This window comes from Python bivittatus, unplaced genomic scaffold, assembly GCF_059951505.1.
Source record: "Python bivittatus isolate LINGU-HERP-01145 unplaced genomic scaffold, Pbiv_v1 ctg000780_np1212, whole genome shotgun sequence".
In the NCBI taxonomy this organism is placed as follows: Eukaryota; Metazoa; Chordata; class Lepidosauria; order Squamata; family Pythonidae; genus Python; species Python bivittatus.
This window is the reverse complement of record NW_028277108.1, coordinates 1540751-1567712: the sequence shown is the minus strand read 5'-3', so window position 1 is coordinate 1567712 and position 26962 is coordinate 1540751. Positions and strand designations below refer to the sequence as shown.

Below are 26962 nucleotides of genomic sequence, written 5' to 3'. Positions count from 1 at the left end.
CACTCGTGTTACTCTTCTGTTCCACAAGTTGCATTGGCTCCCAGTGCACTTCTGGATACAAATCAAGGTGCTGGTTGCCGGGTTTTTGGGACTGACTCTCCCTGATGGTTGCTATCTGTCCCATTAGATCTGGCAGGAAAGGCAAGCTGCGGATCCTATCAATTAGGTGTCACCTTTCTGGGATCCAGGAAGTAGGCCTTTTCCGTTGCATTTGGTTGGCCCCAACCCTATCAACTTTTTGGAAAGCCCTGAAGACATGGATGTGTTCCCAGGCATGGGGGTAGGAATGTTTGTTAGAGCCTGTGAAGTTGTCCAATTTGTGGTAGATTATGTAATACCTTGGTTGTTGTTTATGCTTAATATTATGTTATTATATTATGTTTTTAAATGATAGCTGCCCATAAAATAATTTTGGTTTAACTTCTATTAAATGTATAAGTTGCATCCTCTGCTTACCAGGCAGCCATGGCAATGTACAATAAAATATCAATTAATAATTATAATAAAACATGATAAAAGCAGGTGAGCAAAATTATGCCAAGAATACGAGTCCTTTTCATCATCCTCCCATAAATCCTATACTTTTGCCTTAAAGTTAATAAATTAGCCCCCCCTTTTTTACTTCTTCTCCTTTCAATATAGATTTTTTACTTTCATGTTTAAATGTCTTGTTAAAAATCTCAGAACTAGTTCAGATTGTGTTCTTAGTTCAGAAACTCAAGAATGTCTTAGAATGTCAATGTATTCGATACATAAATATACTGGTCCTTCTTCAATTATTTTATCAATTAATCTTACCTCTATAATAAATATGCATGACAGATATGCTTGAATATACCACAAATAATTATTTTAATAAATTTATAATCTTTATTCCATGATGATATTTAAAGTATCATAAAAGAATTTCGATATGACTCTATATGATCTTCAGTGAAAACCACTGATTTTTATGGAATATATTATGGAATATATATCAGATATATATTATGAATTATGAAAATTAATTTCAAAGTCTTCTGTTTTCAGCATAACAGAAGACTTTGAAATTAATTTTCATAATGTATATCTGAACTAGTTCAAACAGATGAATAGACTAAGGTAGTAGATGGAAATACGTTATGGAATTCTCATGAAACTTAGCCAGATTTATAAACATCTGTTTGCTGCTATGCCTGGAGAAAAATGCATGGCTTAAAAATGAACTAGTTTTTTTACAGCTTCTGACAATATGGAATAGATTACATTGCTGCCTTACATGTTGAGCCAGTCTTTCTCCTGTTGGTCATTTCTCATATTTTGTTACACAATTCCAAAAATTCCAGTTTATCACGGAGAGAAATCAAACACTAAGATGCTCACAGAGATAAATCTTGCAACCATCGCATTAAGTGGAGCAGCAGCCACAGGGAGGCCCTTCCAGCCTCTAATAAAAACAATTATATACAAGAAGTGACCTTTGGCTGCAATTGAGGAGTCTTAATACTATTTTGATGCATTTGGAACATTAATTTTAATACCAAAATGGTCAATAGTATGTAATGTATTATCTATATTTATAAAGCTATAGATATTAAACATTATGAATCAAGATTGAAAACCTTATCCATACATTCTTATACATCTCTTGAAAGTGTCACTATCTAAATTTACAAAAATCTGTAGAAGTAAAGTTCAGTGATATTGGTGTGTAAGCAGGAACCATGGAACAGTTACTTGTGTGTCATCAATCTCCCATTCCATAGTAGCAGCTATGAAAAGTGTCAGTCCTCTCAAGCCAAATTTTGTATGATGCTGCAGGCCAATATATGTGGAAAAAGTGCTTCCCATTCATGCAGTGAGACCCTTGGAGCTAACCCAGTATCACTGAAACAGTAAAATCTCTATAGCTAATTCATATAAGCCAGACTGGCTCAATGGAGCCAGAGGGGAAGTAACTAAAATACACACCAGCATGCTGTGTATTCGCAAAACAAATCAGTAAAATAAACCCTTCAAAAGAGCCTCTCAAGCTCTTTTTCTCAGCAGCCCAGTATGATCTACATATGCTTAACATCTCACAGTGTTGAACATCAGCTGGAAAATAAAAATAAAAAACTGGACTGAGGGTAATAGTGGAATAAATAGAGTGTCTTGGAGAATGCATATTGTAACCGACTAGCTGAAACCCTTAATAAATGAATGCATGTGCAAAGAAAATACATTGTAACACTTATTGGCAGTTTTACTTGTGCAGTTTTAATGAGTTCATAGATTAGCTCAGATGAGAAAATTATATTTGGTCATAACAAAGAAAGGCTTAGAATATTTCAGGATTGGTTGCAAAATACAGGAATGGTTTAAAAATCTGACCTAAATATGTGTTCAAGCAAATTTCTTTGCATTTAGAGGTATCTCGTAACACTGTCTTTTGATAAAATAGTCCTTTTGCAACAAGATCCTAAAAACTAAAAAACCGAAAATAATGATTTTATTTTCTTCCAGTATTATTACAAAAACAATTATATAAAAACCATTAGAACTATGATTACCTCAACTATTATGGAAATGATGGCTTCATTAACACAGAAATTGATACTGAAATGTTCATTAGCTTGAGATATTTATGAATAAGAGCTAAAGAATATGAAGTATAAGACAAAATTCCTTACAGTAAAATAGCAATATGTTTTTACTTACAAATTCTTTATCCACTGTAAAGAAATGTTTCAATCAGAGTTACAAGTTTGTTTCATTTTTATTTATTAAGCCGAAGTACAAATAATTTTAATAGGCATGGGATAAAAGTAACAATGTAAATTAAATAAGGACTATAAACTCTGTATCACACTTATTAATACATAGTATGCAAAAAAAAAATCTAGAAAATATATAACCACAGAACAAACTATTCAATAAAATTGAGTGATTCTTTCTTGTTCCACCATCAAAAATAGTCAATTCAAAGCATATTAATAAATGTTTGATTTATCCTGTTCATAGAAGGCCAAATCAGTCCTTTTTTAAAAAAAAAGAGGACCAAAATTATACTTGATATGTATTTTTACTCTCATGCTGTTATTTGCACACATCTACTAGAAATGTATAGAGAACAGCGAAGTATGAGATTAACAAATAAGACTCAGAGGACTGAATAATTTCTATTTGAATACTAACTGCTACCAAAAACCTCAAACAGTAATGACTTCCAGCCATCAGTATGCACCAGGAGGGCTCATATAAATATCACTAGTACATACTGAGCTCAGTGCAAATGGGCTTTAATATGTGACAAATTATTATTATCATGCTGAACATGTATCTACTTATAGTTCAGTGTAGAATAGTAACAGTCACACAACACTTCTCATTGGATTAAGTTGGACAGTCCTAAGAACTATCGCTTATACATGGTGATGGGGAGTGTTTTGTGTTTGTGTGGGGTTAGTCTGTGGGGGTAAGGAGGTATGAGTGTTTGGGCTTGGGACAGAGGAACTGGGAATGGGCAGGGAGAGGAGAGGGCAGCATTATCAAAACTGTGACAGGCGTGGATAGATGTGGCAGGAAATTGAAGATGGGCTGCACTCGGGGATGTCAGGAATGGTGTGCGAAAGCGATCCTGATATCAGGGCCTCGGTATCTACCCTCTATATCAAGAAAGCAGATCCTTGGTGGCCCTGGGCTCCAACTATTGCTTTTGAATGCCAGGTTGGTATGTAATAAATCTGCCCTCATCCATAATTTTAATGTGGGTGACGGCACCAACCTGACTTGTATTACCAAGACCTGGTAGGCCCAGAGGAGTGTGTTCCCCTTTTGTTAATACATCCGTTGTGGTTTCAGGTTTTGCATCAGCTGAGACACCAGGGGAGGGTGACTATTGTTATCCATGAGTCGCTGAGGGTTCTGAGGCTTTGCTCTGCAGATAACCAGATGTGAGACTCTGGCTGAAGTTGGATTTTCAGGGATTGCTGTTCTACTGCCCTCCTTGCTGCACAGCGTCATCCCTGCTTTACTGCTGGATTCCATTGCTGGGATCGCAGTGGAGTTCGAGGCTGGTAGTTCTCAGGGACTTTAGCTCACCTCCTGGGGACACTGAATCCAGGGTGGCTCAGGAGTTCATAGCCTCCATGGCGTATTTGAGGGCCTGATGCATACTGGGGGTTGTACATTACAGCTGGTTTTTGTCTTGGGCAGTTATGACATGATCTGTTGTTAGAAGATATTACTATCAGTCTATTACCATGGATTGATCACTCTACGGTTGCCTTCTAGCTCACTGGTGCCAACCACCCCAGCAGGGTGATAGGGCCTGTTCAGTGGAGCATCCAAGGTGACTGATGGACCCCATTAGGTTCCAGAGGAGCTTCCTTGAAGATCTGGTAGGCAGCTCAGCTAAGATCTTAGTTGCAGCCTGGAATAGCCCAGTGACTGAGGCCTTGTACCCAATAGCTCCTATGTGGCCTTTCTCTGTGTGCCAACCCAGGATGTATTTTGATTTCTGAGAAGCTCTGGAGGTGAAGTGCTGGAAGAGATGCCTTGAGAGCTGATGGAGGAAGACAAAGAGCAAATTGGACTGAACATGAGTAAGACCCCATATTTAGGTGAGAGAGGTAAAACATTATTTCTCTGCCCTTATTGTGTCTGCTGATAGCTGCCCTATCAGGGTAGGTAGGGTGATCCATTCTTTGCTGGGAGAGATACATCCCAGGAATATCTAGAGCTATGGTGATATTCCTGATGCTGGTGATCCGTGATGCTGGGAAAGATTGAAGGCAAAAGGAGAAGGGGACAGCAGAGGATGAGATGGTTAGATAGCATCACCGAAGCAATGAACATGAAACTGAGCAAACTCTGGGAGGCAGTGAAGGACAGGAAGGCCTGGCGCGATATGGTTTAAGGGGTCACGAAGAGTCGGACATGATTTAATGACTGAACAAGGGTGATATTCATGCTATCTGGTAGATAACGTCAGTTAGATTCATTTAGGCAGATCCGAATTGCCTGGGTTACAGCCTTGTGATGTTATCTGCCCGGATTCTGTGGCTCCTGCAAGGTCCTCCAAACTGGGTGAGTTCAGCAACCTGTTTGTTAGATCCAGGTTCTTCCTGGGTTGTTAAGATGGGAGGTGACCTGTGGTTGGGTCCACGCAATGGTATTGGTCTTTCTGATGAAGGGGATGGTCTCTCCAGTGTTGAAGAAGGCAGTGGTTACAGCCCTTCTCATGAGGCCAATGCTGGACCCTTCCATTTTGGACAGGGAAAGGTTGTTAAGTGATCAGACAGCAGTTGCAGTGGGTCTGGAGGAAGCAGATTATCTGGACCCATTCCAGTTGGGTTTCAGGTCAGGGCACAGTACTGAGGTAGTATTAGTTGTACTTGCTGATGATCTCTAGCGGAGCTGAGGTGGAGGTGGTGCATCCATCTTTACCCTCCTTGATCTCTCAACAGTTTTCAATACTGTCAATCATGGTATCCTGGACCGGCTGCAGGAGTTGGGGGCACCGTGTTGCAGTGTTCACATCCTTCCTCAGCAGTCAGTCCTAGTCAATGTTGACAGGAGAGAAGGGTGCCTCAGAGGTCGATGCTCTTGCCCCTCCTGTTTAACATCTACATGAAACCACTGGGTGAGGTCATCCATCAGTTCAGGGTCCTGATGATGCTCAACTGTACATCTTAATCTGGACTGCACAGGTGAAGTTGTCACTGTACTGACCCACTCTCTAGAGGCTGTTTGGGTCTGGATAGGGATAACAGATTGAAGCTCAACCCCGATAACACTGAGGGGGTGTGGCTGTTTGGGACACCCTAGGTTTGGGAAATTTTCATCTTTGGTCTTGGGTGGGGTTGCATTCCCCCATCTGAGACTAGCATGCAATTTGGGGGTCCTTCTGGTCTTGCAGCTACTGCTGAAAGAGGTGACAGCTGTGACCAGGAGGGCCATTGCATAGGTTTATTTTGTGCACCAGCTGCACCCTTGCCTTGATTGGGAGGCTCTTCATAACTCATGCCTAGTTCTCTCACTACTGGAGTACTGCAATGTGGTTTATACAGGACTGTCCTTGAAGACCATCCAGAAGCTACAGCTCGTTCAAAATGCAGCAGCACAGGTAGTACTGGACTTCTTGTGTTACACCCATGTGTCATCACTGCTTCACAAACTGCAACGGTTACCAGTTGGCTTCCAGGTACAATTCAAGGTGCTGGTTGTCACTTATAGAGCCCTTCATGGCATAGGGCCTGGTTATTTGAGGAAATGCCTTTCTCTATTCCTGCCAGAGTGCAATCAGGTAGAGTGGGTGCACTCTAAGTCTCTTCAGTTAAATGTTGTCAACTTGTGGGACCAAGAAACCAGGCCTTCTCTGTCATAGTTCCTGCCCACTGGAATAGCATCCCCATGGAGATACATCTGGCTCCTACTCTTCAAATGTTTCATAAGTCTCTGAAGACCTGGCCCTGTTCCCAGCCTGGGGATGACAGTGTTTGTGAGGCCCATGGCAATGTTTTGTTTTTTATTCGTGTGGTTTTGTTGAGCACTCTTTTTATATCATGCATTCTTTTAAAATTATAAGCTGTTCAGTCTTTTTGGAATCGGTGGCCTTGAAATCTAATAAATAACATAACAAATACCCATCTTTATTCTTATTTGTATTTTTTACTAATAGTTTGCCCAATATTCCCTTCCATGTTAAGCTATTGCCCTCAATGGTAAATTTAACATTTTACTGAATGTTGGGACTACTGAGATGATCTGTTTATATCCATTTCAACTATTATCTTCTCAGTAGCTAATAACTATTCAATGGATTTAGAAAATAAGCAACATTATTTTCAGTGTTCAATATTACCCTACTGAGATTTTATAAATCTCTGCATTATTAATAAAAATCAGTTAAATAATACCACAACATTGATTATACTGGTAATTTAATACCAGGAGAACAAGAAAAGAGGGCAGTAGAGGGAGGAGCAGGAAATAAATTAAGTGATACAATTTCTAGGCTCAACAACACATATTTGTTTTAGGAAGTGATGTAATAGAACTCATTTAAAATAATATTGCTTGGTAATACCACTTATGTTTGTCTTTTAATGTCACTTCCTGCAAAAATTCAATGAAGATTGAAAATAGTCACACTAGCATGTTCATTAAACAAAACCTTTTTTCAGTAAGGTATGTGTTGTATTTTTGTTTCTAAAAATGTGTTCATATATTTTGCCTGTCAGAAGAATAGAAATAACGCGTTATCTTTGTGGGCTAAGTTAACACTATCAGACATTCATAAAATATAGGGTAATTGTGACTTGGGATAATAATCTTGCAAAAAGAAAAGGAAACTAAACCACATGTCCAAGTTAAGGCCAGATCTATGGAATTACACAAAGCATTCATGTTTAATCAAAAGGTAAACTGAATACCACATAATAAACCCAAGCCACTCCATGGTATCATGTTGTTATTCTGAAGTAACCTTGGTGTCAACTTGCCATGCCACGTCACTGACATAATAAAAAACCGTGAGTATAGCTTTAATTTATTCCAAGTCCGCGCAAAGTTGAAGATAAATAAAGGAGGAACAGGAGATACTGATGGCTGATGGAGCATTATAAATAATGTGGGATAAAATACTTACCTGGGGGACGGTAACCTGCGTTTTCATGTTATAAATACTTACCTTGTCTTCCTGTAGGTTACAAAGATGCTGTTGAGACAAGAGAGAACCAGGTGGGGCTGTCAGAGCCCTCTCCCTTTTTATCTCTCCAGGTAGTATTTATGAGATACTTACCCATCAGGTATAGTATTCTTCTTTACCATGCTCAATGCTGGAACGGACAAGAGCAGGAGGCAGCAGAGAAAATGGGCAGCACTGCAGCAAATGAGAGAGAACCGCGCAGTTAACACGGTGCCAATCTCTTTCTTGAAGACTTACAGGACTGCCGTGAATGGCCACATTAGCTGTGGTTGGGGCAGATTTGTTCTGAGAAACCCAGGTTTCCTCCAATTATGTTTGAAACACAGAGCCAGGGTCAGGCTTTTGAAACCAAAGGCTGAGGGGATAGTCTTTCCTCACCATTGCTGCTTATCGTCCACAAGATCCTTCTTTCATGGTGTACTTGGTACAGGAGTGCAACTGAGAGAAAAGCAGTACAGCGGCAGGGGGGCTTTAAAATCCCTCTGAACGAATCAGCCCCCTTTTTAAAATTTTAAAGCAGTGTTTTTCGAACTTGGCCACTTGGACTTCAACTCCCAGAATTCCCCAGCCAGCATGCCTGGGAGTTGAAGTCCACCCATCTTAAGGTGGCCAAGCTTGAAAAACACTGTTCTAAAGACCAGGCTCACCAATGAGGGGAGACCGCGCTTTCAGCAAACAAGAGGGTCTTCTATCACCACTTCTGATTTGGCCTCACGTCCAAATAGCCGACGGGGTGGGAGCCGAGAGCGTTGGGGAAAAGTCATGAAGGGCGGCTGTCCTACGGCTTTAAAAATACATTAAACAACTGGAGAGCAGGGGAGCAGGGAAAAGCTCAGCCCCGTCTCCCGCTCCTCCAACGGCGGCGCGGCAAAACCGCTCGCGTGGCAGCCGACTTCAAACGCGAGCCCGAAGAACGGCGCGGCCTGACCGCAGCCAACCCGTCGCGGGGCGCCAGAGACTCCCTACAGTCCCAGCTGCTTCTTCGCAGGGAATGGCTTTGGCCCACCACGGACAAGGCGGCAGGTAGCTTTCGACTCCCGAACTCTTGGGGCCGCGAAGCTACCGAGCCGCAGTTTCGCGAGACGCTAGAGGTGGGATGAAGGCCGCGGGCGGTTAGGAACGTGGCAGCTCGTACCCTCACGCAGGAATTTCTTTCCAGACAAAAGCGAGCCGACCCGGCAACAGAGAACCTTCCCGATGCTTTTTGAACTGCGCAGGCGCCTCTAACGTCAGCCCAGCGGGCGCATGCCCATCGGCGGTTCAACTACGGCGGATGCTGTACGCATGCTCGCGCGCCCGTTTGCCCGGTTCTCGCGCAGGCGGGGGAAGAGGTCCGAGTCAGAAAAATCTGCTCAGGTTCTTGGAAGGGCTTTGTTCTGGGCTGCGTCGGCACCGCCCCCTTCAGGCGGGGGAGAGTTCGTGCGCAGGCTCGGCGTTAAAACGGGTCGGAGCCTCGTGAGAAGGGGGGGGGTTAATCTCTTGGGAAGCGGTTCTCTCTCTCTCTCTCTCTCTCTCTCTCTCTCTCTCTCTCTCTCTCTCCTCCCCCCCGTGCTCCAGGATGTCGTGAGGAGGAGAAACTAGAAGTTGACTCAAATAAGTTTCGCTTAAGCTCAGCAAGAGGCAAACGGCCACGGCCGGGGATGACTGCCTAGCAGTGCTGGCTCAGCAGAAAAGAAATAGCCCCTGTTTCTGAGGGGAAAGTGTGGCCTTTGGGCTCTTTTTCACCATTCTTCAACATATTTTCACCATATTTCAACGGAGGGCTGAGCATTTTGGGGAATACTTTTTCTTGTGACAAATGTAGAAGGATAAAAATCGGGGCCAGACAAGGTAAAACAAGCCATAAAAGGGAGTGCATTTCAAATGATGGTACAGTTGTCCTGATAAATATTTGAGAAGAGTGTTTTGTAACCATTGAGCCATTCTGGAAAATAGAAAACTAAGGAATTTTCACCAAAGGCTGTTTCAAACATAAAGTATGCAATGGTTTGCTACAGTCCTTGCTTAAGCATATATACAATTCATAACTACATTTTATTCAGTTAATCTATTGGGCATATTCTTAATCCAGTTTGTTTCTGACCACTCCATATGCCATATGTCTGGGTTATTTTAAACAATTTAGAAAAAAAATTGGAAAACAATTTTTAAATCGTAAAACTTAAGCGTAGTTGGGCAGCATATGAAGTAGAATACAAGTAATCAACTGAATAGAATATTGGTAGTGGGTGTATATAAAAAGCCAAACTGAAGATTTTACTTATTAAAATATGTCTTATCTGTATTACAGCTTTCAGGGCAGAGTTCAATCAAAGCAACTATGACCCACTTAAGTGACCCAACCTCCCGCCCCCAATTTTTTGGTAACAATCAGATTGAAGTTGGCACCAAAGTATAATCAACATTGGTGATGGTATCAGCTAGATCTGCTGGGGAAGGATTTAATGATTGGAATGCCACACTTTAGAAACCTTCCCATCAAAAGGCGGGACGCACAACTGAGTCCTGCTAGCAGATCTTAACACTGTGGGAGGTACATAACAGAAAGGTGGCTTAAATATTGAAGCACCAACTTGTCACTCCCTGCATCTTCAGCTTGAACTGGATGCATATAGACAGTGCCTGACTGAGCTGATGAGCCAGCTGAGGTAGACTGACTTGGATGGATCCAGACTGGTGAATCCTCTGTTATGACAAGAGGTAGTACTGCTACCTGAAGAGATGAACAATGGAGTCTTTCTTGAAGAGACCCATATGTTACTTGCTTGTTTATTTATTCATTTATTTTAGAGGTCAGCCAACTCCAAATGACTCTGGGCAGCTTACACTTTCAGAGCAAGGAACAATAAAAATTAAGAAACAGATCACAGACATCTAGAAAAGAAAAACATACATAATAACAAAAACAACTTATAGTGTTGAACTAGCCAAACCAAATGCAACAAATGCAGCATGGGTGACTGAAGAATTCTGGGATATGAGGTCCACACATCATAAAGTTGTCAAGTTTGAGAAACACAGATCTAGACCAATTAGTTTGGTGTAAGGCCAGGTTTTGGATCTGAGTCTTGGTTGTTCTGCCACATGGTCTGCACAGGAAACAGATGCATCTCCCAACAGGTGACAAAACATCACAATGCAAATTCCTTTTATGTACTTGCGTGCAATGTTGTGATGCAAGTACAAAAAGCAGAGTTTGAATTGTGATGTTCCAATGCACGTTTAGTCATTATGGCATCATTGTTCTTAGGAATGGACTCCTATGCATGATCCTGCTGATCCTTCTGGGTGTCTTGGCAGCTTTTGATACCATCGATCATCATATTCCCCCCCCCTCCAATTTTTATGTTTCCCTTACAAGATTGCCCTTTGCCTTGCTGTTCAGACCAAGGAGGAAGACTATTCTTGCATAAAGCATTCTGTCACTACTGCTTTAATTTTTTTCTGCCTTTCATGTTGTCTAGTACTGTATGTTCTTTAAGGAAGAATTTTAAAAGAATATTCTAATGTACAGGAGTTCTCAATATAGTGGTAGACAGTGGAGTTATGCAATGTTTGGGATTTGATTCCAAATGTGTGCTTCAGAGAGAGTTACAAACATAGCACTTGACTGAAACTCTTTAAAGTAACTGCCCTAGTGAAAGGTGGTGCCTTTAAGAGTAAAATCCCATGCAAAATTAGTCATTTCTTAAATGCAGTTTTCACTGGGTTTAGTTTCATAGGATCAGGCTGCAAGAAAATTTTCTATTACTTTCTGTTTTATTCTGAAATAAATTACAGTTAACATATTCAACTCTATAATTATGGCACACTTAATAAGTTGTAAGTAGCACTGAATTGTTAGACATTTTCAAATTAACAACCCTAGCATTAGATTGGACATGGATGCTTGACAGTCAGAAAGCAATCAACATCTAAGCTCTAGTTATCAAAGCCCATTTTAAGACCTATCACTTTGGTGATAGGTGCATCAGGGGAGACTTTTTCCATACATGTTTCATCTGCAAGCTCACGGCATGCTAAGCTGTTTCAGATTGTGAGAGAGGCTGACTTGTACTCACATCTCTTCTCCCAAAATGCTATTACAGAATCTTCAGACTTTCTGTTGTAATGCTTTCAATGAATTTTTTGTAGTTAAAATCTCTCATATTCAGGCTACTCTGGATGCCACTTTTGATGTACAGTCAGCTATGAGGGTCTCCACTAACTCCTCTTGTGTATTGCCACTGGATAAATTTCAATTTGTGATACCCAAAATCATGGATAAGCTGATTTCTGATGGTATGTTTCACCACTTGTCGTCTGGATCTTTGACCAACTTGGTGTATAACTTCTAGCTGGGAGATTATTAGATACTCCTTAGTTAACATCATAAATGCTTTCTATTTAAAGAATGCAGTTATTAGATTTCTTCTGTAAAAGCCTGTCCTAGATTCCTCAGAGATAGGCAATGATAACTTATTTTCTAGCCTCCCATCATTAGGTAAGGTGATTTAGAGAGAGTGGTATTTTCAACCACAGACAATTCTGTTCTTTCTTTTTCTTTTTGCTTGATTTGGTACATAAGGCAAACAGAAAAATGTTGTAAGTACTAAGTTGAGTGATTTGCGTATGTCATCATATATATGTTATCATTTTGATATTGTAGACTGATACATATGCCACTAATCTACATTTTATGGGAAGAATTGGCTGATAATTCATATAACAAAACTGTTCTCACAAATGTTATAGTAGTTAGTTGTACTACTCTTATTTGATTTTTGCACAATAGGTTTTTATATAAATCTGGTTTCCTATAGTACTTACATTTTTTAGCAAAAACAAATGCAACTTAAATCTTAAAGTTATGCTGTCTTAAGTGTGTTGACAGATGTCACCTTCATAAAAATGATTTGGATTCATGTAGACCATGATATAATTTTAATATTGAAGAAAATTTTGGTTGCCACATTTTTCTGGCACTTCAGAATTTTCTAATATCTTTAACAACTAGATTATTGGTATTCAAAGCATGGAGCTTAAATCAGCATTGTATCTTTTTCAGGAAAAGCTAAGTCAGGTAAATTTATATTTAGATTATTAAATATAAAAAAATCCTGCAAAAACAACAATGCCCCAAAATTGCAAAAATTGTTTCGAATTTTAAAACAAGACTAAATGTTGCATAGCAGTGATGTAATATGAGACATGCCATAGCACAATTCCACCTAAATACAAGCTGCCCTCAATGAACTCTTCAAATAACTTTTCTGTACAATCAGAAAAATAGAATGAACTATACTAAAACATAAATATGTGTAAAAAATCATAGTCCCAACCAATTTCTTTTTAACAAAAGTAATTGTATATTAATTTTTATTGATTGTCAAGGTGAAATTATATTGATATGTACATACATTTTTGTAAATATTTATATTTTTATATTTTGTATTTTTCAGTTTAATAACTTATAAAATGGATTCTGATGAAGATTTAGAAACATTACTAGATAATAAAACTGAGGCAAGTTATGACAAATATTTTTACATTATTTTCTAACTGTAGTTTACTAATGATTAGATATAATTGTTCTTTAGATAATTTGTTAGATTAAATAATGACAGTAATTAGCATGTGATTTTATCCATTTGTTTAGGGTTTTTTTTTCAAATGTGGCTTAATATCCTTGCAGATAGGATTTAACAATTTCCTTTCTTTTATTCAGAAAAGGAAAGTTCAGGAAACACTTGCAAAGAAAAAAAACCCTTTACCTGAAGTAAGTACTAGAAATCAGGTACTTTCATCCATATTAAATTAGAATATAGTGTACTATTTTATTGAAGCAAACATTTGGGTATTCTTCAGAAATTGCCTTTTAGACAATGCCTCTGTATTAGGTTCACAGCATTCTCTCTCACTTTTTTATCTGTATATTTTCATGAAAAATGTATATGTAAACTGCTTTGAACTTATTAAGAGGTGGTTTAAAAAGTATTAAATTAAGTATACTGATTTTGTACTCTGAAGTCAATCACAAAACAACAAAAACATTGCAAGTTATATTTAGCCTTGTTCCAGTTGTAGAATGGTTAAAAACAGGAAGCAGAGAGGAATAACAATGGATAGCTTTTATGCTAGGGGAACTATATGGATTTCCCTAAGATACATGTTGGGACTGGCACTTCTTAATTTAGGAATGAGCAAGTAGCCAATCTACGGAAGATTGTAATCTATGCTGAAAGATAAAAACAAAAAAGCATAGGTGAATAATTTCAAAGTAATATAATAAAATTGGGGGGAGGTATATTTGTTATACTACATTGCTGATTTTTATTCTCGGCTTATACTGTACTTAAGTATAAGAATATATCAAATAAAAATATTAAATACTACTTGTTAAAATGGCAAATGTAATTCAATGTAAGCAATTGTAAAAGATGATGTACACATATAAACTAATGGGAATTGAGATGAGTGACTGTTTGTGGCAATTGTTGAAAAATGATTAGGAACTGAAGGAATGAAAAATAAAACTCCCAACACTATAATGACTTTTTACAAATACACAGTGTAACCCTACTGTGAACAGTTTTGGTTGATGAACTTCGATAACTCTATTATAGAAAAGAGGCAAAAAAGAGCAACCAAAATGTTCAGTAAGCTGTAGGGGTGAGGAAAAGTTGCAACGCAAGATATATAAATTAAAGGAGACACAATAGGGGTCTCTAAAACAATTAACAATATGGTGAAATCGGACAGAGATAATTGTTTTGCTCTCATAATATTTGAATCTGAGGTCAGCCTATAATAGTGAGAAATAACAGGATTTAAATGGAGAAAAACTGGAAAATAGAGTGCTTTGTACATATCTTGAGTCCTGGAGGAAAGATGGGATCATCATCAATTGAATCAATCAATCAGTCGGTCAGTCATATAGGATTGTAGTTCTTATAGTTTATTAGCAATTTTTCTCTTATTCAATTTAGCAAACTGAAGACAATTTACAAATACAAATAGAAGCCCTAGAACAAACTCCACAGAAAGGTAATTCAGTGTTTTATCTTCTACCGGGTTGGATAGTATCACTATAAAATTTAGGAAAATTTTGTGTCTTAAACTGGGTTTCAGTTTAAGTATCATCCATTTCATTTTATGTTTTTATGCATTCTTTCCAATATTAACAAAAAGTTCTTCCTGGGAAGGTACCCAGTCTTGACCTCTTCTCAGTTTTGAAACTTTATTAGAGAAAATCAGAGTGAAAGAAGCTGCACTTTGAAAAATGAAAATGTTCAGCTATCACAGTACAGTGTTCCACTCTTAACAGTCTAGAGATATCGCAACATTAACTGTAACATTAAAACAATTTGTAATGTTTTGTTATTCCTTTATCTATGATATCAAAATTTAGCTGTGAGTGGACTTCTGCCAAATAAGGCTGAAAAAAAGGTCTCTTCAGTGCTGCTACTCTATTTGATTTTACTGCTTAGAACAGTGGTTCTTAAACTGGGGGTAATTACTACCAAAGCGGTAATTTGGGCATATCCTGGGGGAAATGGAGCAACATCTAGTGGTTCCTGCTTCCCCAACTCATGTATATATACAGATGCCCCCCTCTCCCTTACTTCTTCACCTTTTCCATGAAGCAGTCATGAGCCTGCCCTGTCCTTCTGGAGCTCCTATTGGAATAGTGTTAGTAGCTGGGCCATTATGGAATACCTTTGCCCTTCTAGAAAGTTTTTGATTCTGTAACTGTCCCAGCTGTTAGATCTGACAACTTTCCTTCTACTCTGTTGCCCATTCACGCTTACTAGAAAACTATTCTTTTTTCTCTTTCTATACACTTTATAACTTTTATGTGAATTGTTTAATTTATTGTAGTTTAACTAGTATCACTGCAGCTTGGCTGGTAATCTGGCCTTCTGGGGAATTTATGAAACATAGATTTTGAAGGAGAGTCATCAGTGGAAGACCTCACCCCATTCCAATTCTCTAGAAACTTAGAGACATTACCAGCTGCAGAGTTAACGTGGTTTGTGACTTCATGCTCTTCCATTACCTATTCTTAACTTAGGTCACCAGAGTCTCTGAACTTCTTGTTAAGCTCCTTTTTTCAGCTTTGCGTGTGTGGAGAACTCCTCTTGAGAAATTCCACATAGGGGAAAGTGAAGCAAAAATATAATTCCCAACTACAGACTATGCTGCTCCATCTTTTTCTAAATGTCTATAACATGATGATTAACTGATAGATTGATTTATTGATTTATTGATTTATTTATTTATTTATTTATTTATTTATTTAAAGCTGATAGATTTATTCCTTCCAGACATTTATCTATCATATGGTCCTCTGAAAAAACTACATTGAGACTGTATATAAATTATCTGACTCATGGAAGAAACCCTAATTAAATAACTCCAAACTGTAGAGCAGTGAAGGGTGACTGGCTAATTCTAAGCATCCTTGCCATAGATGGAGGAGTTCTGAGATTCTATTGTACTTCCTTTGGAGCTACTATTTGACTGATAATGAGGTCAAATAGTTCATTATCCTCTTTGCATCTTCCAGAATTCTACACTCTTTGGATGCAGGATACCAGTACCAAATACTGGTTGTTTAATTTTAGGGGCAGGAAAACGTGAGTTTTTCCCATGACAAGCCACAGACATTTTTTTCCCTTACTACCTCCATCTCTGCCTCATCTCCCTTTAGTAGCACAATGACTTCTAAATGATTCTTGAAAGATAGAAGGCAACTGAATTGGACTAAAATGCAATATGGGGCAACACTGCCCAGTACAGTATACTAATGCAAACACTAAAGTGTAATTGCAGCAGAAGCAATTATGGGCAATTGTTTAGATCTATACCCCCATGAAGTACCACTTGTCCAAAAAAACTGTGGATTGGGTTGTTATATTATAAAGCTCAATTTGATTTGTGGACAGACCTGTTGATCCCTGGATCCAATATACCTCTTTCTCCCCACAACATGGGTAAATGTCAGAAATTACTATTTAAAAACATTGCCCTAATTTTTGGTGCAAACATGGCATCCCATCTTTTCCAGCATGCTGATCTCATGAACTCATGATCTCATGAATATTAGAGGTGGAACTCCATGGGGATTTTGAGTCAGACAAGGCAGTCAGAAACTTCCATGTCTGGTTCAAGGCTGAATCAGAGCACAATCCTATTAAATATATATTCATTTGAAATTTGTATCTTTTAGTAGCAAATGTGCTAAGTCTGTGTCTGTGTAGGAGTTCATATACAGAACTCAAACATTTCACAGCTTCAAAAACTAAAAGATTAGTCATGCTTTTTACTGTTAACAATATAATCTATGTTCTACAGAGATTGTGAAAGAATTCTGTTGCAAACTGCATTCTGAATATGCATGCTTTCTTAATTCTAGTTGTGGCTGAAGTAGAAGAACAAAATACATTAACTGAAGCATTACGGGACAGAGTAAAAGAAAAGCTGAAAACTGTCAAGGTGATAGTTTTAATTGGTTTGTAATTCAGCAATCAAATGAAAAAATGCAGAATATTTATTTATGTTTCTATGAAAGAAAAAAAAAGTAATCTAATTTAAAAGATTTACCTTCTCAACATCATTTGAAGTACCCCAGAAAAAAGTAGTTATGTAGTGAGTAATTTGTAAGTGATCTTTTTGGTTGTTAATGTATATGTTAAAAGTAGTATACTAAATACAGTGTAACATTTATTTTAGGCTGCGCAGGAAAAAGATTTTTATTACAAACAAAATTCTTCCGCCAAAGGATTTCAGAACAAACAAGAAGTAAATGCTGAGGTAACAAAACTTTACAAAATAGATTCCCGAGAGTAATGAACTGTTGTTTTTGTTCAGTTTCAGGAAGTTAATAATGAGAAAGACAGTTTTGCAGAACATGTAATTCAGACAGTACTGCCTTACATAAATAGAAGAGTGATCCTTTCTTTTTAATTCAAGTTTAGTTAAAAGTTAATGTTGATGTTCTATATAATCTGTGCAAACATAATATATCTGTAATCTTATTACAGGAATACAAATATAACAAAAAGGGGGATGTATCTATACTTTTTAGGAGCTTTCAATGGGGAGAGAAAATGATAACTCGTTGGATCTGTGGAACATAAAGAAAAAAATGAAAGCAAATGAATTGCAGATATTTGCCGGTACTTGAGTTTTAAGACTGATACCTGGTTGGAAAATAGCTGTAGATAATGCACATCTCCCTTTTTCGAATTTTGGTGTGACTTACAATTACAATCTCTCTAAAGAAAAAGAGAAGTTGCATATTGCATAGGAGGATTTTTTTTTCAAACAGCAGAAGTTTGAATTTGGGAGAGCTTCTAGTTAATCAAAGTGGCTCTAATCTCTTTAACTTTAAAAACTTAATTTTTTAGTGCCTGATCCCAGAACCGTATGCTACCCCCAAGAGCCTCACTGAGACCTCCAAAGTTGTTACCAAATTGTAATGTTTAATGTGACAACGGGGGGAAATTATTTAATACTTGATGGGAGTGTAATCATATTAAGGATAAGTATAGGTATCAAATGTCTCCCTCACTACCAAACCTGGTGAGCCACCAGCTCCAAACAGGGCATAGTTGCATGTAAGCACTATGTTTTGCTACTTTACTTATTCTACTTCTGTTGTTACAAAATCATTGTAAAATAGTATATATGGCTCCATATTTGGTACTCTACCTGATAATGTTTTTCTTCCTTTTAAAATCCAGTCTGATTTTTGAAAAAGTGTTTTCTAGCAAAGTTCTTCTACAGGTAGTCCTCAACTTATGGCCACAATTGAGGCCGAAACTTCCGTCACTAAGCGATGCGGTCATTAAGTTGACTTTTTACGACTATTTTTGCCATGTTGTTAAGCAAATTACATGGTCATTAAGCAAATCCTGCTTTCCCCATTGACTTTGCTTGTTGGAAGCCCCCTGCGAAGGTTGCAAATGGCAGTCACGTGACCCTGGGATGCTGCAACTATGCTGGTTGCCAACTGGTTGCCAACTGCCCAAATTTTGATCACATCAGCCTCACTCCAACAACTCCAAAAGTTGTTACCACAGCGATGCTGTGACAGTTGTAAGTGCAAGGACTGGTTGCAAGTCACTTTTTTCAGCACCATTGTAACTTTGAATGGTTGTCAAATGAATGGTAGTAAGTTGAGGACTACCTGTATTCTGTTTCATGCTTCAGTTTTCAAACTCATACTTATTTTAAAGTTAGATCTGTTGGGACATGCATCATGGAGGATGCAGAAAGCTTAATAAAATACAAATTGTATGCCATCTGGGAGGTCAACAGTAAAAAATAGGAAAGGCCTTTTGAAGTAATGTCAGTAGAAAGCTAAATATGGATTTCAATCTGTCAAATGTAACAACAAAAAGTTAAATAGCAAAAAATTAATAGCAGCTGAATTAACTTGCTGGCATTTTTTCTCCATTCTTTTGTCTCAGCAAGTATCTAAATAGCCCTAAATATCTAAATTTTGATTGCCAGATTTGAAACAGCAAATCATCTGAATCATTCCCAGAACTGGTGGTGCCATGGAAAATAGGTAATTAGTAATGAGTGTATTTTCCATCAACCTTACCAGCAAGCACACAAATAAATACTATGAAACCAATATAATAGATACTTAATTTTGGACTATAGTTGGCTAGGGTGGCAAAAGTTTTGACTCCTGGATTTTTAAACTTTATTTTTACAGTGAAGTAAAGTTTGGTTAGGCAATAGTTTAGTTTTAAATTATTTTTTAGTGGAATCTCCTGCCTGAAAGAGGAATAGAAGGTGAAGGGTCAGTAGATGAGTGGCATCTTCAGTCTCTGTAGCTACACGTTTCAAGTTTCTGTTTGGTAGGTAGTTTTGGATGTCAGGCCACAGGCACAATTATTTTTTGTGAACAATTTTGTGTTGACCTGATCATTAGTGGAATTTGTCAGAATGTTTTCTCTTTGGTTGGAAACAACTTTTCCTATATCAGGTATTCTTAGTATTAAACTGGAGTCCTTTTGCTTACGTTCATTAATTTTTCAAACAATAACTGTTTGAATGATTATGAAATATTGCTTGTATGCATCAAAATAAAATAGGCTTCTTAGTTTTAAATAACATTTTGTGCAATTTAAATTTTTTGAATCAGTGTGAAGCTAATATAGCAGGCTATACATACTTATACATTTTCTCAGATTATAATTTCAGATTATAATGTTTTTGCCCTGTGAACATAAACTGATTATTTTGGGGGTGCTGTTCTATGTTGATCTAAACCAAAGCATTGCCAGGAGGTTTATATTCTTTCTCCATTATATACTCCCAGAATTGTTTAAAGTGGGGAAGAATGGATCAAAATGTTATTTCAAAATGTTTAATCTCAATGTTTATGCAGATTTTGGAATAAATGATAAAGATTTAGCAGTACAGAAAATTTTGGAAGATCACAAATTTTACCTTCATGACAGTTGTTTAATTAACAAATGGATATGAAAAAGTGCCTAAATAGCTTGAATTATGCATCTTTGAAACAACAATATTTCACTGAGGAGTGGATGGTTGCTACTGTAAAATTGAGCATAGCACCTGAGCTGTAATTGATGCTGTAAAAGAATATGAGGACAAATAAAAGAAAATATAGTTTAGGAGAGAACAAAAGGTTGGTCTGTGGCTAGTATTATCGATTGACAGTTACTCAGCTATGTTATTTTTTCACTCTTAGAATGAAGTACCCTTAGATGAGGGTTTTGAATTTTTTACATCAACTTTTGAAGACCACTTCAAGATGAAAGAACTTGATAAAAATGTTGGACAGGTATTATTATTCTTTATATATGAATTGCCTCTTTTCTTGTTCTACCTGAGTGGCTTGTAATTCTTTCTAATAAGTAGGTACTGCAGCATCATAATACTGTATATTTCATTACTTTTTTAATGAAATAAACGATATTGAAATGTTATTTTAATGACTCAGAATTTATATGCACATCAACTAAATATCCTTTTATTAGGTCCCCCCCCCATTTCTTGCTCCTTCAAAATGAATCCTTCAAAAATATATTATGGTTTCATATGTTTCTTGGATATCTTTGATTATATTATAATCCTGGGAAATATTATATACATATGTATAACAATATAGTATGTACTTATGCATAAAAACAATGCATTTGCAATTGGAATTTTTGTGAAGTATTTAACACTTTTGCAGCCTTTTTTGCAGCCTTTTTTAAAATTGCTGCATGGTACTTTCTCAGAATAATTTTTAAAACTGGAAAACATAAAGAAGCAATTATAGTTGGCTTTTGATTGTTCAGTGCAGCAAGCATTATCATATTCCTCCTGTGTATTATACTGGATTTGCTGATACTGGCTCCTAATGAGAGCTAGTAAATTATATTGAACTATGGGTATTTTTGTCTAGTTAGGCTCTAAATAGGCTCTGGCAGAAGTGGAAAACTGTTTTTAAAAAAGAAAGCTATAGGTGTACTAGTTCAAGTCTGTTTGTGTGTGTATTTTTAATCCTTGGACCACTTCTGATTTGAAACAGTCCACTTGTAGAAGTGCACAAACTAACTCCACAATGTACAAATTAGCCTGTTCAAAATGAAAAATGGGATGTCCCAGGGCCAGATTGTTCCAGTCCAAAACATTTTTATATCCCTAGTGTGCTCCCTGTTAAGCATATGTTGGATATGTTGAATTCAAAAAAGCTGTTGAATTGTGAAAGAAGTTATCATAAATGAGTTACAAAGTTTGAAGTATTGATGAAGTATAGTTCAAAAATAGTGGGAAAATAGTAACATGAACATTGAGAAATCATTTATTTCTGCCTTGAAGGCAGTGCCTTGATGCATGTCTGATGAAACCTGTGAAGTTTAATGATATAATAAAATGTAACAGAAGTTATTGAATAAATTATTTTAAATTATTTCAAATAAGATAGTTCCTTGTTAGTACTACTGAAAGATCAAAAACCAAATTATCAAGTTTATACATTTAAAATATTTATAGTATTTATAGCTTTTCTACTATGTAGTGGATCATTTGGTGGGCAACAGAGTTGCTTTTTTGACACCTTTTTTGTGTTTCTAATAAAGATATTCCTCCATTTACTGCATATATAAGTAGAATCTGGTATTGTACTACTGGAATTCTGTTTGTTCTCAAAATCTGCTCCAGAGGATTAGGGATTCCCCAGCCAAATATGGAAGGTAAATGGGGATTTAAAGGATGGATAAGACATCATTGCCTTTCATTCAAACTGGATTTCACATATGAACCTATATTTTTTTCTAGGAATTACCTGTATCTGTTGTAGGATTTGAATGAAGATTTTGTTTCATTGTTAGTTTTTGTTCAATCTTTTCTGAATTTATTATTTCACATTATTTTTCTTCATGATAAACAATAGAAATCAACAATTGGCTGTCTTCAAAACATCTGTGACTTAAATGAACAAACTCCACTGCTCATCCATGAGAAAGAAATGTTGACAGAATTACTTGAAGTAAAATCTCCTACCTGTAATTTCAATAATGTAGACAAGGAAAAGGGATGGAACCACCTCTTTTTTCCAAGCACATCACCAGGTAATATATGTTTCAAAAGATGGTATGACATTGATACTGATTTTATAAACATAAATATAAATATTAGGTCTATCTACTGATTCAGGACAGAACTGGGGCAATTTGATGTAGTTTTCATTTTCTCTAAAATATACAAGCCTGACATACCTCTCCGACCAATTGTAGCGTTACCAGAGACCCCAACATACAATATAGTGAAAGAACTGACAAAAAAACTTGGACATCTCACAGAGGGGAGCGAATTTTCTATCAATTCCCCACTACAGTATCTCCAGAAAATAAAAAAAATGTATGAATAGATGAAGATGAAATGTTGGTCTCATTTGATGTCACAGCACTCTTTACATTCATAAACCCAGAACTAGTGAAAGAATCCATGTCAGCAGTACTACACAACACACTCGATCTAACCAAATACACCAAGATCAAAATACCCAGAATCACTCATCAACCTCTGTCTCACTACCTATTTTCAGTTTGATGGACAAATATACCAACAAATCAGAGGTACACCCATGGGATCACCATTGTCAGGACTCATAGCAGAGATTGTAATGCAGTGTCTAGAAACTATAGCACTTCCACACATACCACCAAAAGTATGGATCTGGTATATAGATGACACCTTTGTCATAATAAAGAACAACTAGAGAAGACACATGGAACTATCAACATCTTCAAAGGAATAAAATTCACTAGAGAAGAAGAAAACAACAATACACTACCCTTCCTGGATATTCACATCAGCAGAGGAAACGATGGCAAATTAGAAACACAAGTCTATCGGAAAACAACCCACACTAACCAAGTACTCCATTACCAAAGTAACAACTCAACCTCCCACAAGAGGAGCTGTGTAAGAACATTATTCAAATGAGTGCAAACGCACTGTGGCAACCCAGAACAGCAGAAAAAGGAAACAGGCCACCTATTCAACATCTTCCAACAAAATGGATATCCATACAACTTTATCAAAAAGTGCCTGACCACTCAACCCACTACAGCACAACCAACAAGCTATGAAAAAGATAACACTGCCATACATCAGAAAAGTCTCAGAAACTACCAACAGACTATTACAACCATATGGCATCTCTGTAGCACACAAACCAACTAAAGCCCTCCAAAACATCTTAAGTAAACCAAAAGACCCAGTAGCCCAAGAAGAAAAAACAGGAATTATCTACACCATACAATGTAAGAACTGTAACAACCACTATGTAGGACAGACAGGCAGAAGGCTAGCAGAGCGCATCTATGAACACCAAGTAGCAGTCAGAAGGCACAATAAAACTCCTTAATCTCACAACACATGGACAGACTTAACTATAGTTTCAACTGGGAAATTGTCAGCAACTTAGACCAAGCTAAATTCAAAAATGTGAGGGAATTCCTGGAAGCTTGGTACTCAGACAAGGCAGCCATCAACAGGCACGTAGAGATAAACAACATCTACACACTATTCAAAAGAGACAATAAAAAGGAAACAAAAAGACCAGAACACCTCCTCACCAGCAATCAACACCCCCATAGGCAGAGATCAACACCAGGATTAACACCAGACAAACAATCAAACAGTAAACAATATCCTAATCAAGGAACTACCAACTCAGACAATCAAGTGGTAAACAACAGCCTAATCAAGGAATTACCAAGGAGAAAACAACACCCCCACCAACACTGAAAGGGCAAGCTACTGCATATAAACATAGAGCAAACATCACCCTCTTCTAGCACTGAAGATGTTACCTAGTTGGGTAACGAAATGTCTGCAAGAAAACAACCAAACTCAGAGAACCGCAAGGACTCCACAGCCATATTTTTTCCTCATAGTGGAATTGCTCTAGTCTTCCAACCATTTTGCTAGCTCTCAATTATTTTTGGAAGCTGAAGTCCCATACATCTGGGTGGAGTAAGATTGAAGAGATAGGTGCTTCATAGTCTTGTGCAAATTATTCACAATTCAAATTAGTATGGTTAAAAAAAATCAAATGAAATACTTATAATTATTACTTTAAATGACCTACAGGTCACTGCGACTTTTACCAAAGAAGGAATGTGGATTCAGTGCCTGATTTGTCTAATGGCTGACTTTTTATCTAGAGATCAGTGGATCTGCTCTTGACTAGATCTGAAAGGACAAGAGAAGAGCAAAAGAGCACCAAAAGAAAATTCTAAGAACATTGTGCACACACCCATTGGGCTGTAGCTGAGCTGAGCCTTCTGCAGCTGTTTTGTGCCTCCATGCCATGGATCAAGAGGAACACATGTTATTGCTTGTTTTTAAGAGTAAATTTTTTAAAAAATGGGTAAATATAAAAAATGATATTTCTGATAAATCTTGGCAGTATATTCAGTATATACTTAAGGTAAGTACCATAACTAGTAGGTACAATATAGTTCACAATTGTTTCTGTGTTATGAAGTTTCAGACTTCCTTATCTTCCCATAACTCTATGTGACAGCAGTAAAAAGCTTAGAACAGCAAAAGTTGAAGAAAGTAAATTCTTATTGACAATTCATTGTATTAGGAGTATCATATGTAGCAGATTAATAGGGCTGCTATTAGAAATATTCCACAAATAATGTATACCTCCTTTCTTAATATATAGCCAGTAAAAGGAAGGAAACTAAATTAACTTTGAAATCTCTATATATGTATACATCATTCTTGAACTCATCTTGATTATTCTCAGTTATACATAGCTGTAAGCTACCAATCAATATGTTGCCACGACTCCTGGAAGAGGAAGGCTTTTACATTCCAAGAAAGCCTTATATTCCTAGGAAGATGTACCACAAAATGGAAAATCGCCTTCAGCAAGAAGGGGTAAATATAATGATTTTGCTTTTTGTAAGAACTACTTTCTAAATATTTTGTTTTTTAAACAGTTAAGTTTGTTGGTTTGCTTGATATTCATTGTGCTTTTGAATCATCTTTATCAAGGCAAAAGGCTGGTTTGAAGAAAGTGGGGAAATAATATCATTACCTTCTCCGATCAAGCAATCAAGCCATCCCATAGTGCCATTCCCTGTTAAAACTATCACACAATTAAAGACAACATATAGAAAGGTTTGTTTGTTTTTATTCTTTCACTCTACTTCACAAAGGGATATTTCATTAGGCAACGTTCAATATGCTTTGCCTATAAGTATTACATATGTTCAGGAGGACTGACAGTATATTTTAGTTGAAATTGTTTTTTCACCACAATTAAATAAAATGGGGGGGGGGGCGGTATTCTTGCAAGACCTGCACTAGGATTTGGAACATCAGAAAGATTGGTGGAGATGCTATGATATAATTGCTATTATTCATCACTTTCCATTTGCTTTGGAGGAGAGATGAGTGAGCCAGCTACAAACATCTAAGAGATCCCCACTCATTCTGAATTAGTTTTTTATGCCTGGCTGCCATTATATTTTAGAACACAGCAATACTTGGGTTAACGTGCATTAGCTGAGAACCAGCTCAGGAACTTTTTGGGAAGCTAATTTCATATATGCAAATGCTTTAGGGGACACAAGTGTACCTTACCACAACTATGGCTTTGTCACATATTGCTATTTATACTTAAAAAATAGTATTTGGCCCAGTCTTATATCTAATAGTCAAGGATGAAATAGTTCTTAAAACTGTTTGAAACGGTATGAGAAAAATATAATTTTCTATGTTGACTCACGACTTTTATCTCTCTGGTCAAACAGGGTTTTCTCAGCCTGGATTCATTTATAGAGCCTGCTAAAAATATGCATACCAAGAAGCACAGTCTCTCATTCAAAACACTTTGAATTCAAAAGACCTGTATTGCTGTTTCAAAATTACTTTCTTTAAGAGAAGATTTTGTGTTTTTCACCCCCAAAATAGGCAATGCGACCTGAGCTGGAAAATTGTGCCATAACCAAGTCTGATGGCTACTATAAAATGTATCAACTAGATCTTTACATATCAAGTATTGTCTTCAGTCATCATTTTCTTTTTAATTGTGAGCAAGTGTTGGCAGTTAGGTTGCTTGACATCTATGAGTGCTTTCAGAAAAGACAACAGCAAAATGTTACTAACTTGCTTTCTGAAAAAGTAAGAAAATGTTTTTATGTTACTCTACAATTCTAGTTATAATGGTTTGAAAGGATATTGTTTGAATGACCTCAGAATGTCTCAGTTTCAAGACTAGAGATATGCCTAACTTTAATATATTTTGTTCTCATACTATCTATACATGTTGTTCATTTTGATTAGGGCTCTACTTCTATATAGCTTATTACAATACTGCAATATTTATGAGGCAATAAACTTATTATTACCATGTCAAATTAATATTCAGAATAGTCTAAAAATATTTTTCCTAGAAATATGTGGGGAATTGTTGCCACCCCCGAGCTTCGAAGTGTTTTTGTTAAAAAAAAATTGAATTGCATTCATGCATCCCACATACTCATTTTCAGTAGGAATCACCTTTCTATTTTCCTTTGTCATAATTTTGCATAACCACATTTAAAACAATTTTTAAAAATTGGTAGTGACAGAAGCAGAGGATATAAGCTCAATGTTTGTATTGCATGGTTAGCCCATCTGAACTAAAATGCAATAATAGCCCTATAAGAGAAAAACCACACATGTATAATGTTACAGAGAAAACAGTAACCAAGGCTGATGGGAAAAATAAGGAGGGGGGAGTATTGTAACGGGAAGCGAATACAATTT

General features: G+C 37.0%; 2 protein-coding genes across 6 annotated transcripts in view; one reads left to right on the top strand and one right to left on the bottom strand.

Moving 5' to 3' along the window:
* The window catches only part of LOC103067459 (uncharacterized), a 36468-nt gene extending 27563 nt beyond the window's left edge, over positions 1-8905 (bottom strand). Inside the window, exons 1-2 of one of the 2 annotated variants that reach the window (XM_007429155.4) lie at positions 8808-8905; positions 7766-7846 (exon numbers count right to left, since the gene is read on the bottom strand). In XM_007429155.4, the coding sequence (XP_007429217.2) occupies positions 7766-7794 (29 nt within the window). In that variant the 5' untranslated portion in view covers positions 7795-7846; positions 8808-8905. The other variant, XM_025167250.2, reaches the window with a different exon arrangement.
* Positions 8906-10897: 1992 nt separating this feature from the next.
* The window catches only part of CC2D2B (coiled-coil and C2 domain containing 2B), a 74829-nt gene continuing 58764 nt past the window's right edge, over positions 10898-26962 (top strand). For 3 of the 4 annotated variants that reach the window (XM_088128936.1, XM_088128934.1, XM_088128933.1), the window contains exons 1-11: positions 10898-11953; positions 13114-13177; positions 13380-13430; positions 14641-14698; positions 17070-17149; positions 17387-17467; positions 20388-20480; positions 22080-22257; positions 24954-25087; positions 25205-25330; positions 26126-26335. In XM_088128936.1, the coding sequence (XP_087985062.1) occupies positions 13130-13177; positions 13380-13430; positions 14641-14698; positions 17070-17149; positions 17387-17467; positions 20388-20480; positions 22080-22257; positions 24954-25087; positions 25205-25330; positions 26126-26335 (1059 nt within the window). In that variant the 5' untranslated portion in view covers positions 10898-11953; positions 13114-13129. Of the gene's footprint in view, positions 11954-13113; positions 13178-13379; positions 13431-14640; positions 14699-17069; positions 17150-17386; positions 17468-20387; positions 20481-22079; positions 22258-24953; positions 25088-25204; positions 25331-26125; positions 26336-26962 lie in introns of those variants that run through there. The other variant, XM_088128935.1, reaches the window with a different exon arrangement.